General features: G+C 46.5%; 1 protein-coding gene across 1 annotated transcript in view; it reads left to right on the top strand.

Annotated features, from left to right (window-relative positions):
- LOC145349274 (dynein heavy chain domain-containing protein 1-like) overlaps positions 1-17,396 on the top strand; it is a 204,662-nt gene that overhangs the window by 16,935 nt on the left and 170,331 nt on the right. Inside the window, exons 4-7 of the mRNA XM_080197784.1 lie at positions 8,374-8,499; positions 9,082-9,358; positions 11,561-11,688; positions 14,163-14,361. Of these exons, the coding sequence (XP_080053910.1) occupies positions 8,374-8,499; positions 9,082-9,358; positions 11,561-11,688; positions 14,163-14,361 (730 nt within the window). The remainder of the gene's footprint in view (positions 1-8,373; positions 8,500-9,081; positions 9,359-11,560; positions 11,689-14,162; positions 14,362-17,396) is intronic.

Genomic DNA, 17,396 nt, shown 5'->3' with positions numbered 1-17,396 from the left:
CTGCACATGTAAGTGTGAGGTTATTCACTTTGGAAGCAAAAACAAGAAGGCAGATTACAAGCTGAATGGCTGTAAATTGGGAGAGGAGAGTGTGCAGAGGGACCTGGGTGTCCTTGTGTACCAGTCACTGAAGGTAAGCGTGCAGATGCAGCAGGCGGTAAAGAAGGTAAATGGTATGTTGGCCTTCATTGCGAGAGGTTTCGAGTACAGGAGCAGGGATGTGTTGGTGCAATTATACAGGGCCTTGGTGAGGCCACACCTAGAGTATTGTGTGCAGTTTTGGTCACCTTTTCTGAGGAAGGATGTTCTTGCTCTCGAGGGAGTGCAGCGAAGGTTTACCAGGCTGATTCTGGGGGTGGTGGGACTGATGTATAGAACATAGAACATTACAGCGCAGAACAGGCCCTTCGGCCCACGATGTTGCACCGACCAGTTACAAAACAATGACCCACTAACCTAAACCAACCCCTTCTCGTCCATAAACCTATCCATGGATCTCTTAAACGCCCCCAAACTAGGCGCATTTACAACCGCAGCAGGCAGGGCATTCCATTCCCTCACCACCCTCTGGGTAAAGAACCTACCCCTGACATCCGTCCTATAACTACCACCCCTTAATTTAAAGCCATGCCCCCTCGTGCTAGATTTCTCCATCAGAGGAAAAAGGCTATCACTATCCACCCTATCTAAACCTCTAATCATCTTATATGTTTCAATAAGATCCCCTCTTAGCCGCCTTCTTTCCAGCGAAAACAACCCCAAATCCCTCAGCCTCTCCTCATAGGACCTCCCCTCCATACCAGGCAACATCCTGGTAAACCTCCTCTGCACCCTCTCCAAAGCCTCCACATCCTTCCTATAATGTGGGGACCAGAACTGCACACAGTACTCCAAGTGCGGCCGCACCAGAGTTGTGTACAGTTGCAACATGACGCTGCGACTCCTAAATTCAATCCCCCTACCAATAAACGCCAAGACACCGTATGCCTTCTTAACAACCTTATCTACTTGTGCCACGGGATAGTTTAGAGAGGAATAGAGAGAGGGAAAGTTTGAACTCGTGGCTGAGGGGATGGTGCAGGAGGGAGGGGTTCAAGTACTTGAGCAATTGGGGCTCGTTCTGGGGAAGGTGGGACCTCTATAAGAGTGATGGGCTACACCTGAACCAGAGGGGAACAAATATCCTGGGGGGTAAATTTGCGAAGGTTATGCGGAGTGGTTTAAACTGATTCAGAGGGGGGGTGGGATCCTGAGTAGAGGGGGTGAAAGTGAGGGGGGCATAGATGGGGACTGCAATGCACGGCATTGTGGGGGTGGGGCGGAGCAGGGTTTGAAATGTGTATACTTTAATGCGAGGAGTATTCGCAATAAAGTGGATGAACTTGCAGCGTGGACCAGTACCTGGGACTTTGATGTTGTGGCCATTTCAGAGACTTGGATAGAGCAGGGTCAGGAATGGATGTTGCAGGTCCCGGGGTACAAATGCTTTAGTCGGAGTAGAGAAGGAGGTAGAAGGGGGGGTGGGGTAGCATTATTGGTCAAGGACTGTATCACAGTGTCAGAGAGGAACTTTGATGAGGACTTGTCAGTTGAGGTAGTATGGGCGGAGATTAGAAATAGGAGAGGAGAGGTCACCCTGTTGGGAGTCTTTTATAGACCTCCAAAAAGTTCCAGAGAGGTTGAGGAAAGGATTGCGGAGACGATCCTTGTTAGGAGTGAAAGTAATAGGGTAATTGTTATGGGGGATTTTAACTTTACTCATGTTGATTGGAATTGCTATAGCTCTAGCTCGTTAGAGGGGTCAGTTTTTGTTCAAAGTGTGCAGGAAGGTTTTTTGACTCAGTATGTAGATAGGCCAACTAGAGGTGAGGCTATATTGGATTTGGTGCTGGGTAATGAGCCAGACCAGGTGCTAGACTTGGAAGTTGGTGTGCATTTTGGGGATAGTGACCACAATTCGGTTACATTCACCTTAGTGATGGAAAGGGATAGGCATGAACCTCGGGTCAGTAGTTTCAGCTGGGGGAAGGGTAATTATGAGGCTATTAGGAGAGAATTAGGAAGCATTGGTTGGACTAGGAGATTACAGGGACTGGGAACGTCCGAGATGTGGAGATTTTTCAAGGAGCAGCTACTGCGGGTCTGTGATAGGTATATCCCTGTCAGGCAAGGAGGATTTGGTAGGCCCAGGGAACCGTGGTGCACTAAAAAAGTTGATTTGTTGGTTAGGAAGAAAAAGGAGGCTTATGTTCGGATGAGGCTTGAGGGCTCAGGTAGTGCATTAGAAAGTTTTAGATTGGCTAGGAGGGAGTTAAGAAGGGCTAAAAGAGGACATGAGATGACTTTGGCTGATAGGATTAAGGAGAACCCTAAGGCATTTTACAGGTATGTCAAGAACAGAAGGTTGGTTAGGGCAAGATTAGGGCCAGTTACAGACAGTAGAGGGAAGTTGTGTGTGGAACCGGAGGAGATTGGAGAGGCGTTGAACCAATATTTCTCTTCAGTGTTCACGCAAGGGGACATGAATGTAGCTGAGGAGGACACTGGGGTGCAGGGGTGTAAAATAGATAGTATTGCAGTTGATACGGGGGATGTGCTGGATATTTTAGAGGGTTTGAAAATAGATAAGTCCCCTGGTCCGGATGGGATTTACCCTAGGATTCTCTGGGAGGCAAGAGAGGTGATTGCGGAGCCTCTGGCTCTGATCTTCAGGTCGTCGTTGGTCTCTGGTATAGTACCGGAAGATTGGAGGACAGCAAATGTTGTCCCATTGTTTAAGAAAGGGAGAAGAGACTTCCCTGGGAATTATAGACCGGTGAGTCTTACTTCTGTGGTGGGTAAGGTTTTGGAAAGGATTATTAGAGACAGGATTTATAGTTATTTGGAGAGTAATGAATTAATTAGAGACAGTCAGCATGGTTTTGTAGCGGGTAGGTCGTGCCTTACTAACCTTATCGAGTTCTTTGAGAAAGTGACCAAAGAGGTGGATAGGGGTAAGGCAGTTGACGTGGTATATATGGATTTTAGTAAGGCGTTTGATAAGGTTCACCATGGTAGGCTTCTGCAGAAAATGCAGATGTATGGGATTGGGGGTGATCTAGGTAATTGGATCAGGAATTGGCTAGCAGATAGGAGACAGAGGGTGGTGGTTGATGGTAAATATTCGTCATGGAGTTCGGTTACGAGTGGTGTGCCTCAGGGATCTGTTTTGGGGCCACTGCTGTTTGTAATTTTTATTAATGATCTGGATGAGGGTATAGTTGGGTGGATTAGTAAGTTTGCTGATGACACCAAAGTCGGAGGTGTGGTAGATTGTGAGGAAGGGTGTCATAGTCTGCAGGGAGACTTAGATAGGTTGCAGAGCTGGGCCGCGAGGTGGCGGATGGAGTTTAATGTGGAGAAGTGTGAGGTAATTCATTTCGGTAGGAATAACAGATGTGTTGAGTATAGGGCTAACGGGAGGACTTTGAATAGTGTGGAGGAGCAGAGGGATCTAGGTGTATGTGTACATAGATCCCTGAAAGTTGGGAATCAAGTAGATAAGGTTGTTAAGAAGGCATACGGTGTCTTGGCGTTTATTGGTAGGGGGATTGAATTTAGGAGTCGCAGCGTCATGATGCAACTGTACACAACTCTGGTGCGGCCGCACTTGGAGTATTGTGTGCAGTTCTGGTCCCCACATTACAGGAAGGAAGTGGAGGCTTTGGAGAGGGTGCAGAGGAGGTTTACCAGGATGTTGCCTGGTATGGTGGGGAGATCCTATGAGGAGAGACTGAGAGATTTGGGGTTGTTTTCGCTGGAAAGAAGGCGGCTAAGAGGGGACCTTATTGAAACATATAAGATGATTAGAGGTTTAGACAGGGTAGATAGTGATAGCCTTTTTCCTAGGATGGAGAAAGCTAGCATGAGGGGGCACGACTTTAAATTAAGGGGGGGTAGTTATAGGACTGATGTCAGGGGTAGGTTCTTTACCCAGAGGGTGGTGAGGGACTGGAATGCCCTGCCAGCTGCAGTTGTAAATGCGCCTAGTTTGGGGGCGTTTAAGAGATCTGTGGATAGGTTTATGGACGAAATGGGATTGGTTTAGATTAGTGGGTTAGTGTTTTTTTTTAAAAGCTGGTCGGCGCAACATCGTGGGCCGAAGGGCCTGTTCTGCGCTGTAATGTTCTATGTACTTGACTCCCAACTTTCAGGGATCTATGTACACATACACCTAGATCCCTCTGCTCATCCACACTATTCAAAGTCCTCCCGTTAGCCCTATACTCGACACATCTGTTATTCCTACCAAAGTGAATTACCTCACACTTCTCCGCATTAAACTCCATCCGCCACCTCTCGGCCCAGCTCTGCAACCTGTCTAAGTCTTCCTGCAAACTATGACACCCTTCATCACAATCTACCACACCTCCGACTTTGGTGTCATCAGCAAACTTACTAATCCACCCAACTATACCCTCATCCAGATCATTAATAAAAATTACAAACAGCAGTGGCCCCAAAACAGATCCCTGAGGCACACCACTCGTAACCGAACTCCATGATGAATATTTACCATCAACCACCACCCTCTGTCTCCTATCCGCTAGCCAATTCCTGATCCAATTCCCTAGATCACCCCCAATCCCATACATCTGCATTTTCTGCAGAAGCCTACCATGGTGAACCTTATCAAACGCCTTACTAAAATCCATATACACCACGTCCACTGCCTTACCCCCATCCACCTCTTTGGTCACTTTCTCAAAAAGACGAGAGATTGATAGGTTAGGATTGTTTTCACTGGAGTTCAGACGAATGGGGGGTAATCTCCTAGAGACTTATAAAATTATAACAGATCTAGACAGGATAGATGCAGGGAGGATGTTCCCGATGGTGGGGAGAGTCCAGAACCGGGGGTCACAGCCTGAGGATTCAGGGTAGACCATCTTAGGACGGAGGTGAGGAGACATTTCTTCACCCATAGAGTGGTGAGCCTGTGGAATTCATTACCACAGGAAGTAGTTGAGGCCAAAACATTGAATGTATTCAAGAGGTGGCTGGATATAGAACTCGGGGTTAATGGGATCAAAGGTTATGGGGAGAAAGCAGGATTAGGCTATTGATCTGTGATTAGCTGTATCTTAATGAATGGCAGAACAGGCTGAAAGGGCCAAATGGTCTCCTTCTACTTTTATCTTCTATATTTCTATGTTTCCCACCTGCATTCTCACCCAATCGGTGTATCTGTCACAACAATAACTACACTACAGCTTTCGGACATTCTGAAGTCATAAGAAGGAGCTATTGAAATGCAAATCTGTCTCTTTTCTTTATAACCTTCTACTAATTTCTCTCTCATGTGTTTATCCTACTTCCCTGTAATTATATCAGCAATATTCACCTCAAATACTCCCTGTGAGAATGAGTTCCGTATTCTCCACATCCTGGCAAAAGAAGTTTCCCCAGAATTTCCCATTGGACTATAGTGACTATATTGCATTTATGACCCTGAACTTTGGTCATTCCCACGAGAGAAAAGATTTCCTCTACATACATAGAAAACAAAAGCATGAGGAGGCCATTTGGCCCTTCGAGCCTGCTATGTCATTCATTTTGATCATGGCTGATCATCGAATTCAATATCTTTACCCTCTCCTTCCCCCCATATAAGAACATAAGAAATAGGAGCAGGAGTAGGCCATCTAGCCCTTCGAGCCTGCCCCACCATTCAATAAGATCATGGCTGATCTGAAGTGGATCACTTCCACTTTCCCGCTTTCTCCCCATAACGCTTAATTCCCTTGTCTATCAAAAACCTATCTACCCGTGACTTAAATATATTTAGTGAGGCAGCCTCCACCACTTCATTGGGCAGAGAATTCCAGAGATTCACCACCCTTTGAGTGAAGAAGTTCTTCTATCCCTTTCACCCCAAGGGCTATATCTAATTTTTGAAATCAGACAATGTTTTGACCTCAACTACAATCTGTGGGAGTGAATTCCACACATTCACCAACCTCTGGGTGAAGAAATTTCTCCTCACCTCAGTCCCAAGATTAATAATCTGTCTTTCTATTATTGCTACCAAATGGATAACCTCACATTTATCCACATTATACTGGATCTGCCATGCAGATACCCACAGACTCAGCCTGTCCAAATCACACTGAAGCATCTCTGCATCCTCCTCACAGCTCACCCTCCCACCCAACTTTGTATCTTCTGCAAATTTGGAGATAATGCATTCAGTTCCCTCTTCCAAATCATTAATATATAATGTGAACAGTTGGGGGTCCGAGCACAGATCCCTGAAGAACCCCACTAGTCACTGACCGCCAATCGGAAAAAGACCCATTTATGCCAACTCTTTGCTTCCTATCTGCTAACCAGCTTTCTATCCATCTCAAGACATTGCCCACAATCCCATGTGCTTTTACTTTACATAGTAGTCTGTCATGTGAGACCTTGTCAAAGTCTAAATAAACCACTTCTGAAAGTCTAAATAAGCCATAAGAACATCAGAACATAAGAAATAGGAGCAGGAGTAGGCCATCTAGCCCTTGGAGCCTGCCCTGCCATTCAGTAAGATCATGGCTGATCTGAAGTGGCTCAGTTCCACTTTCCCGCCTTCTCCCCATAACCCTTAATTCCCTTGCCTATCAGAAATCTATCTACCCGTGACTTAAATATATTCAACGAGGTAGCCTCCACCACTTCAACGGGCAGAGAATTCCGGAGATTCACCACCCTCTGAGTGAAGAAGTTCCTCCTCAACTCTGATCTAAACTGCCCCTCTCCCCTTATCTTGAGGCTGTGCCCTCTAGTTCTGGTTTCCTTTCTAAGTGGAAAGAATCTCTCTACCTCTACCCTATCTATCCCCTTCATTATCTTATATGTCTCTATAAGATGTATGGTGTACTGGCCTTCATTAATCGAGGGATTGAGTTTAGGAGTCGGGAGGTAATGCTGCAACTTTATAAGACCCTTGTCAGACCCCACTTGGAGTACGGTGCTCAGTTCTGGTCACCTCACTACAGGAAGGATGTGGAAGCTATTGAAAAGGTGCAGAGGAGATTTACAAGGATGTTGCCTGGATTGGGAGGCATGCCTTATGAAGATAGGTTGAGGGAGCTAGGTCTCTTCTCCCTGGAGAGACGAAGGTTGAGAGGCGACCTGATAGAGGTTTATAAACTGTTGAGAGGAATGGATAGGGTGGATTCTCGGAGGCTATTTCCCAGGGCTGAAATGGTCGCTATGAGAGGACACAGGTTTAAGGTGCTGGGAAGCAAGTACAGAGGCGATGTTAGGGGTAAGTTTTTTACTCAGAGGGTGGTGAGTGAGGGGAATCGGCTGCCATCGGTGGTGGTAGAGGTGAACTCGCTGGGGTCTTTTAAAAGACTTCTGGATGAGTATATGGGATTTAATGGGATTGGGGGTTATAGATAGGTCTATGGTCTGGTAGGTATAGATGTGATCGGCGCAACTTGTGGGCCGAAGGGCCTGTTTGTGCTGTAGTGTTCTATGTTCTATGTTCCCCCCTCAACCTTCTAAACTCCAACGAGTACAGACCCAGTCTATTCAATCTCTCCTCATAGGCTAACCCCCTCATCTCCACTATCAGCCTAGTGAACCTTCTCTGCACTCCCTCCAAGGCCAATATATCCTTCCACAAATGCAGCGACCAAAACTGCACACAGTACTCCAGTTGTGGCCTCACCAGTACCCTGTACAGTTGCAGCAAGACCTCCCTACTTTTATATTCTATCCCCCTCGCCATAAAGGCCAACATTCCATTCGCCTTCTTGATCACCTGCTGCACCACATCCACTGGTTCTCCTCAGTCAACTCAATTAGTTACGTTTCTAAAAAAATTCCAGTAGATTTGTCAAGCATGATTTCCCTTTTGTAAATCCATGCTGACTTTGTCTGATTATCCCACTGCCTCCCAAATGCTGAGTTATGAAATCCTTGATAATGGACTCCAGTAACTTCCCCAGTACTGACGTTAGGCTCACTGCTCTATAGTTCCCTGTTTTCTCTCTACCTCCCTTTTTGAATAGCGGACTTACATTCGCTACCCTCCAATCTATTACAGAGTCCAAAGAATTTTGGAAAATAATTTACTGTTTCCACGGCCACTTCCTTAAGTACCCTACGTTCAGATTCTATTCCTTGTTTTATAATTGCAAGTAAGCTTATCAATTTGCCCTGTCACTTCTAAAGATTTGCGAATGTGTGGATATCAAAGTTTCTCCCTCGTACTGAGACAGCAAACCTCACTGGCAGTGAGTGTTCCCCTGACCGAGCAATCAGGGAGACCCACCTCCTCACTGCCCCCCCCCCCCCGCCCCATCTCTGAACCTTTCTGATGAACCCCTCCTTGTTTCTCAGTTGGAGCTGTACAATCACAAGGCCCCCGACTTCCAGCAGCAGATGGATTCCACATTGTCCCTCATCCAGATAGTCCGCCTGCAGTTCCTGCAACATTCCTCATTCGCGGACAAGGAAGAAGAACAGGTAGGAAACCAGGAATTCTGAATCAGTTGAAAAATGGGGGTTGTGGGGTCCAGGGTTTGGGGCTGGGTCCTGCCTGTTAGCTATGAGCTTGGCTTTCCGCTGTTGTTGCACCAATTCCACTTGTTCCCCCTCGAGTAACAAATGGTCTAATCAGGGAGTTTAAGATGATTAAAGGGTCAAAAGGGAGAAACATTCAGAACAAGGGAGCAGAATCTTAAAATTGGATCCAGGCCGTTCAGAGGTGACATCAAGAAGCAATTGTTCAGACAGGGAAGTGGAGTTCTGGAACCCTCACTTCCAAATACTGTTGATGCTGGTGATAAATTGCAGATGTCGAGAGTAAGATTGATAGATTTTCCTTGGATAAGAAGCTCAGGGTTACAGAACCAATCCAGGTAAATGAAGTTAAAGTACAGATCAGCATGAGTGAACTAAATGGGGAACTGGCTCAAGGAGTGAATAAAATCCTAATGTTCTTAAAATAGGTGGAAGTTTCTAGACTCTCCTGAGAAAGGCAGTGTTTAATCCACCTGCAGAAATATTCGGTGGTTACTGTGTGCTGACACTCTGATCTCTCACTAGGTTGAATACCTTTGGAATACTTATCTCGAAGTGTGTAAGGAAGCCTCAGAGTTCACCATAACACATAAGGATGGCGTCATTGACAAGTTGGAGCACAGCTTTAGACTCCTTGCCTCCGAGGTGCAGATCATAAATTCCACCGTCACCTCTGGCCCCTTCTTGGATCCGTTACAGAATGGAATTGTCATTCTCCCCATGTTACAGCAGCTAAAAATAAAGTTCTTGTCACTGGCGGATTCGCTACAGGAAATCAGCCAATCCATGAAAACCATAGAAGGTAGCAGATGCCTCCGTCTGCTGTTGTAGAGGTCACAGTATGCCATGTCTGGGGTTGAGAGGTCACAGTCTGCCGTGTCTGGGGTTGAGAGGTCACAGTCTGCCGTGTCTGGGGTTGAGAGGTCACAGTCCGCCGTGTCTGGGGTTGAGAGGTCACAGTCTGCCATGTCTGGGGTTGAGAGGTCACAGTCTGCCGTGTTAGGGGTTGAGAGGTCACAGTCCGCCGTGTCTGGGGTTGAGAGGTCACAGTCCGCCGTGTCTGGGGTTGAGAGGTCACAGTCTGCCATGTCTGGGGTTGAGAGGTCACAGTCTGCCATGTCTGGGGTTGAGAGGTCACAGTCTGCCGTGTTAGGGGTTGAGAGGTCACAGTCTGCCATGTCTGGGGTTGAGAGGTCACAGTCCGCCGTGTCTGGGGTTGAGAGGTCACAGTCTGCCATGTCTGGGGTTGAGAGGTCACAGTCTGCCGTGTCTGGGGTTGAGAGGTCACAGTCTGCCGTGTTAGGGGTTGAGAGGTCACAGTCCGCCGTGTCTGGGGTTGAGAGGTCACAGTCTGCCGTGTTAGGGGTTGAGAGGTCACAGTCTGCCATGTCTGGGGTTGAGAGGTCACAGTCTGCCGTGTCTGGGGTTGAGAGGTCACAGTCCGCCGTGTTAGGGGTTGAGAGGTCACAGTCTGCCATGTCTGGGGTTGAGAGGTCACAGTCCGCCGTGTTAGGGGTTGAGAGGTCACAGTCTGCCGTGTCTGGGGTTGAGAGGTCACAGTCCGCCGTGTTAGGGGTTGAGAGGTCACAGTCTGCCATGTCTGGGGTTGAGAGGTCACAGTCTGCCGTGTCTGGGGTTGAGAGGTCACAGACATGTGAGTGTGCGTGTGTCTCTGTGGTGCTTGTGAGTGTATGTGTCTGTGTGTGTTTCTGTGTGAGTGTGTATCTGTGTGTCTTAGTGTGTGTGTGTCTCAGTAGAACATAGAACATTACAGCGCAGTACAGGCCCTTCAACCCTCCATGTTGCGCTGACCAGTGGAACCAATCTAAAGCCCATCTAACCTACACTATTCCAATATCATCCATATGTTTATCCAATGACCATTTAAATGCTCTTAAAGTTGGCGAGTCCACTACTGTTTCAGGCAGGGCATTCCACACCCTTATTACTCTCTGAGTAAAGAACCTACCTCTGACATCTGTCCTATATGTATCACCTCTCAATTTAAAGCTATGCCCCCTTGTGTTAGCCATCTCCATCCAAGGAGAAAGACTCTCAATGTCCATCCTGTCTAATCCTCTGATCATCTTGTATGCCTCTATTAAGTCACCTCTTAACCTCCTTCTCTCTAACAAAAACAGCCTCAAGTCCCTCAGCCTTTCCTCATAAGACCTTCCCACCATACCAGGCAACATCCTGGTAAACCTCCTCTGCACCCTTTCCAATGTCTCCACATCCTTCCTATAATGCAGCGACCAGAACTGTACGCAATACTCCAAGTGCGGCTGCACCAGAGTTTTGTACAGCTGTAACAAGACCTCATGGCTCCGAAATTCAATCCCTCTACCAATAAAAGCTAACACACTGTATGTCTTCTTAACAACCCTATCAACCTGGGTGCCAGCTTTCAGGGATCTATGCCCATGGACACCGAGATCTCTCTGCTCAATACCAAGTATCAGTGTGTATGTGTGTGAGTGTGTGTTTGTATCTTTGTGTGTGTGTGTGTGTGTGTGTGTCACAGAATGTGAGTGTGCGTGTGTGTCTCAGTGTGTGGGTGACACAGGCTGTGTGTGTGTGTGTCTTGTGTGTGTGAGACACAGACTGTGTGTGTGTACGTGTGTGTGTGTCTCAAGGTGTGTACGTGAGTTTGTGCATGTTAGAGTGTGTGAGTGTGTATGAGTGAGTGTGTGTGTGATTGTGTGTCTCAGTCAGTGTTTCAGGACCTGTATCCAGAATTCTACTGTTGTGCCTGGTATGGGAATTGGAGCGGATGAGAGGTGGGGTGTGGGAAAGTCTGTTGACCTCAGTCGGGATTTTACAGTTTTGGGACAAGTGAGGTTGTAAAACCGCTTCCACAGTTTGTCGTCAAACCTCTCAGTGTATGGAGACTTGGGTTGAATTCCTGCTAGTTGGTCAGTGCATGGGGATCGATGTGGGGAGGCAGTCCTGAGGCTGCTGCCTGTCCCTAACTGTAGCTGTTTGCATTCTGCTCTTTGTTCAGGTGAACCCTTTGATTTATCATTTCTCACTGTGACGGAAAAGAATATCAGCTTGAGGCAGCAGTTGTGGGACCTCTTCTATACCGTGTCTGAGGGAATCAAAGACTGGAAGAAGACATTGTGCAAGATGGTAAGGCTCCTCCCACTCACATTGCCAATGGCTTCATCTAGCAGAGTGTTCCACCGAAACCTTAGACACCATTCTATCCTCCCGTGGTCAGTGTAAGCGCTGACCAAATGTACTGAATTTGCTGGGTTGCAGCACAGGGGATTGGCTGCTTTCATTCTTCATTTCAATAATGAGATTGTGTTATCTCTCCCAAAACCCAGTATGATAGAGCAACAAACTGTACTCATCCACATACCCTCTGTATCTAACCCCGTGCTGTACCTGTCCTGGGAGTGTTTGATGGGGACAGTGTAGAGGGAGCTTTACTCTGTATCTAACCCCGTGCTGTACCTGTCCTGGGAGTGTTTGATGGGGTCAATGTCGGAGAGAGAATATTCTGTGAAAGTAAGAAGCTAAGATGTATTGATTGTCCATTTAGCCCCTCGAGGCTACCCGCCATTCAATATGATCAGGCTGATCTTAAATTTCAGTTTCACTTTCCCAGTCCTCCCCATCTCCTTAATTTCCTGAGAGACCATAAGACATAGGAGCAGAGTGAGGCCACTCAGCCTATCGAATCTGCTCTGCCATTCAATCACGGCTGATACTTTTCTCATCCCCATTCTCCTGCCTTTTCCCCATAACCCTGATCCCCTTATTAATCAAGAACCTATCTATCTCTGTCTTAAAGGCACTCAATGACCTTCCCTCCACTTCTCCAGTACGAGGTTATGCTCGACTGAACAGGCCCTTCGGCCCTCCAAACCTGCACTGACCGTGCTGCCCAACTTAACTAAAACCCTCTACCCTTCCGGGGACCATATCCCTCTATTCCCATCCTATTCATGTATCTAGATGGCCTTTAAAAGTCACTATCGTATCCACTTCCACTCCCTCCCCCGGCAATGAGTTCCAGGCACCCACCACCCTCTGTGTAAAAAACTTGCCTCGTACATCTCCTTTAAACCTTCCCCATGTACCTTAAACCTGTGCCCCCTAGTAATTGACTCTTCCGTCCTGGGAAAAAGCTTCTGACTATCCGCTCTGTCCATGCCTCTCATAATCTTGTCGACTTCTATCAGGTCCCTCCTCAACCTCTGTCGTTCCATGAGAACCAACCAGGTTTCTTCAATCTCTGCTCACAGCTAACACCCTCCATACCAGGCAACATCCTGGTAAATCTTTTCTGTACCCTCTCCAAAGCCTCCACATCCTTCTGGTAGAGTGGCGACCAGAATTGAATGCTATATTCCAAATGCAGCCTAACTAAAGTTCCATAAAGCAGCAACATGACTTGCCAATTTTTAAACTCAGTCCCCCGGCTGATGAAGGCAAGCATGTCGTATGACTTCTTAACTACCTTCTCCACCTGTGTTGCCACTTTCAGTGACCTGTGTACCTGTACACACGCATCTCTCTGCCAATCACTACTCATAAGGATTCTGCCATTTACTTATGTTTCCTACCTGTATTAGACCTTCCAAAATGCATGACCTCACATTTGCCCAGATTAAACTCCATCTGCCATCTCTCTGCCCAAGCCTCCAACCAATCTATATCCTACTGTATCATTTGATTGTCCTCATTGCTATCTGCAAATGCACCAACCTTTGTGTCATCCACAATTTTACTAATCAAACCAATTACATTTTCCTCCAAATCATTTATATATATTACAAACAGCAAAGGCCCCAGACTGATCCCTGAGGAACGCCACTAGTCACAGCCTTCCATTCAGAAACGCACCCTTCCACTGTTACCCTCTGTTCATGGGGCAGGCGATGGCCTTGTGGTGTTACCATGGGACTATTAATCCAGAAACTCAGCAATGTTCTGAAGATCCAGGTGCAAATCCCACCATAGCGGATGGTGGAATTTGAATTTAACAACAAAAATCTGGAATTAAGAATCTACTGAGATGGAATTGAGACCAGGGAGAGATCAGCCATGGCCTGATTGAATAGCAGAGCAGGCTCGAAGGGTTGAATTTGCTGACTTCTGCTTCCAATTCCTATGTTTCCAATGACTGATGTCTGGCTAACTGGCCTGTAGATCCCTATTTTCTCTCTTCCTCCTTTCTCAAATTACAGTGTTACATTTACTAACTTCTAACCTGCTTGGGCAACTCTAGAATCTGGGGATTTTTGGAAAATTATTATCCCTTTGAGAACCTGCAGGTGTAGGCCATCAGTTCCAGAGATTTGTTGCATTGTATTCCTATTATTTCATTATTACAGTCGCAATTTCCCTGGTAATTTTTTTTACAAATATTAATTACTTTTAAATTCATCACTCTTATCAAATCTTTTGATACCCAATATTTCTGGCATATTTTGATTGGGTTAATAAAAAGAGGAGGATGATGAGCAAGGAATAATGAGGTGGGGACCATTGAGAGGCTTCGGGTAAGAGTAGAAACTTGTTAGAAGGGATTGTATGTAGTGGAGTCTCCAAGATTATATCACTGACACTCGGACTCTGCATTATATCCTCAGCTCGATCTGAACAAGATGGAGGAAACGTTGGACAAATCATTCTCCACGGTGGAGGAGATTCGAGGATCTCTACCTGCTAATGATCAGATTCTGCTGACCATTGAAGAGATTTTGGCACAGTTTAAAGAGTTCTTCCCAATTCTGAAAAATCTTTGTTGTCCCGAGATGCAGGAGAAACACTGGAAAGCCATTTTTACAGGTGAGCATGCCCACTCACAACCATGCTTCCACAAGCTGAGGAACATGCTACCCTCTTCTCCAGAAGGTTCATACTCTCACTGAGATACAGGGCCCTCCTATTCCAAGGTTGCCACTGATTGAGTGAAGTTGTTTTTGGTTGAAGAATGGCGAGATTTGATTTGATTTGATTTGGTTTATTATTGTCACATGTATTAACATACAGTGAAAAGTATTGTTTCTTGCGCGCTGTACAGACAAAACATACCATTCATAGAGAAGGAATGGAGAGAGGGCAGAATGTAGTGTTACAGTCATAGCTAGGGTGGAGAGAAAGATCAAATTAATGCAAGTTAAGTCCATTCTGACAGCAGTAGGAAAGAAGCTGTTCTTGATAAGGTTGATACGTGACCTCAGATTTTGTATCTTTTTCCCGACGGAAGAAGGTGGAAGAGAGAATGTCAAGGGTGCATGGAATCCTTAATTATGCTGGCTGCTTTTCCGAGGCAGCGGGAAGTGTAGACAGAGTCAATGGATGGGAAGCTGGTTTGCGTGATGGATTGGGCTACATTCACGACCTTTTGTAGCTTCTTGTAATCTTGGGCAGAGCAGGAGCCCATAACAAACTGTGATACAACCAGAAAGAGTGCTTTCTATAGTATATCTATAAAAGAGAGTCTGTACAAAACTCTGGTGCGGCCGCACTTGGAGTATTGTGTGCAGTTCTGGTCCCCACATTATAGGAAGGATGTGGAGGCTTTGGAGAGGGTGCAGAGGAGGTTTACCAGGATGTTGCCTGGTATGGAGGGGAGGTCCTATGAGGAGAGACTGAGGGATTTGAGGTTGTTTTCGTTAGAAAGAAGGCGGCTACAAGGGGACCTTATTGAAACATATAAGATGATTAGAGGTTTAGATAGGGTGGACAGTGATAGCCTTTTTCCTCAGATGGAGAAAGCTAGCACGAGGGGGCATAGCTTTAAATTAAGGGGTGGTAGTTATAGGACGGATGTCAGGGGTAGGTTCTTTACCCAGAGGGTGGTGAGGGATTGGAATGCCCTGCCTACTGCAGTTGTAAATGCGCCTAGTTTGGGGGCATTTAAGAGATCCGTGGATAGGTTTATGGATGGAAAGGGTTTGGTTTAGGTTAGAGGAGCATTTTTTAACTGGTTGGTGCAACATCGTGGGCTGAAGGGCCTGTTCTGTGCTGTAATGTTCTATGTTCTATGGCTGACATGCCAAATTTCCTTAGTCTTCTGAGAAAGTAGTGGTGTTGGTGAACTTTCTCAACTATAGTGTCAGCATAGGGGGACCAGGACAGGTTGTTGGTGATCTGGACACCTAAAAAATTGGTGCTCTCAACCCTTTCTACTTTGTCTCCATTGATGTAGACAGGGGCATGTTCTCCTCTACACTTCCCGAAATCGATGACAATCTCCTTCGTTTTGTTAATATCAAGAGAGAGTGAATGAAGTGACTACTTTGCTGCTGCAGAGACCAGTCTGACCAGCATCACAACCCTGCGCTCTCTGTCCGTCAGAATTAGCAGTCGGGTCATTGAGTCAATAACTCAATGTCACTTCTCCACTTTACTCACTGTTTAGAAGAAAATCCCTCCATCTCTCCCATCCTCTGCCTTCCCTCCCTACTCCCTCTTTCTCTCACTCCTTCCCTCTCACCTTCCAACTTACCCTCCATCCCTTTCTCCCTCCAATTTACCCTCCATCCCTTTCTCCCTCCAATTTACCCTCCATCCCTTTCTCCCTCCAACTTTTCCTCCATTTTTTCCCCCTTCCTGCTTCTCTCCATTTCTCCCACCCCTTCCCATCCTTCCCCAAATGTTTTTTTCACTCGGTAAGACCCATCATTTCCATTTATCTATCTAGTGTCATTCTGCGTGCAGGAAGCAGGGAGTTGGAATAAATGGGTGTTTTTCTGGTTGGCAGTTGGTGACTAGTGGAGTGCCGCAGGGATCGGCGCTGGAGCCTCAACTGTTTACCATATACATAGATGATCTGGAGGAGGGGGCTGAGTGTAGGGTAACAAAATTTGCTGATGACTCAAAGATGAGTGGAAAAGCAAATTGCGTGGAGGATGCAGAAAGTCTTTAGAGAGATTTGGATAGGCTGAGGGAGTGGGCGAGGACCTGGCAGATGGAGTATAATGTTAGCAAATGTGAGGTTATCCACTTTGGTAGAAATAATAGTAGGATGGAATATTATTTAAAAGGCAAAAAGCTGCAGCATGCTACGGTGCAGAGGGACCTGGGGGTCCTTGTGTACGAGTTGCAAAAACCCAGTCTGCAGGTGCAGCAGGTGATCAAGAAGGAAAATGGAATGTTGGCCTTTATAGCGAGGGGGATAGAATATAAAAGCAGGGAGGTCTTGCTGCAACTGTACAGGGCACTGGTGAGGCCGCAGCTGGAGTACTGTGTGCAGTTTTGGTCCCCTTACTTGCGTGAGTATATATTGGCCTTGGAGGGAGTGCAGAGAAGGTTCACCAGGCTGTTATCGGAGATGAGGAGGTTAGCTTATGAGGAGAGATCGAGTAGATTGGGCCTGTACTCGTTGGAGTTCAGAAGGCTGAGGGGGGATCTTATGGAGACATATAAGATAATGACGGAGCTAAATAGGGTATGGGTAGAGAGATTCTTTCTACTTAGAAAGGAAACCAGAACTAGAGGGCACAGCCTCAAAATAAGCGGGGGGGGAGGGGGGGCTGCAGTTTAGAACAGAGTTGAGGAGGAACTTCTTCACTCAAAGGGTAGTAAATCTCTGGAATTCTCTGCCCATTGAAGTGGTGGAGGCTACCTTGTTGAATATATTTAAGACACGGGTAGATGGATTTCTGATCAATAAGGGAATTAAGGGTTATGGGGAGAAAGCGGGAAAGTGGAACTGATCCACTTCAGATCAGCCATGATCTTATTGAATGGCGGGGCAGGCTCAAAGGGCTAGATGGCCTACTCCTGCTCCTATTTCTTATGTGCAAGTGTACCTTTCTCCGATAGTCCTTGTTATCTGAAACAAAATATTGTGGATATGTTGAGTGCTGGTGAAG

This window comes from Carcharhinus amblyrhynchos, chromosome 10 (assembly GCF_965287045.1).
Source record: "Carcharhinus amblyrhynchos chromosome 10, sCarAmb.v2.hapA, whole genome shotgun sequence".
In the NCBI taxonomy this organism is placed as follows: Eukaryota; Metazoa; Chordata; class Chondrichthyes; order Carcharhiniformes; family Carcharhinidae; genus Carcharhinus; species Carcharhinus amblyrhynchos.
This window is presented reverse-complemented; position numbering and strand designations above follow the sequence as displayed.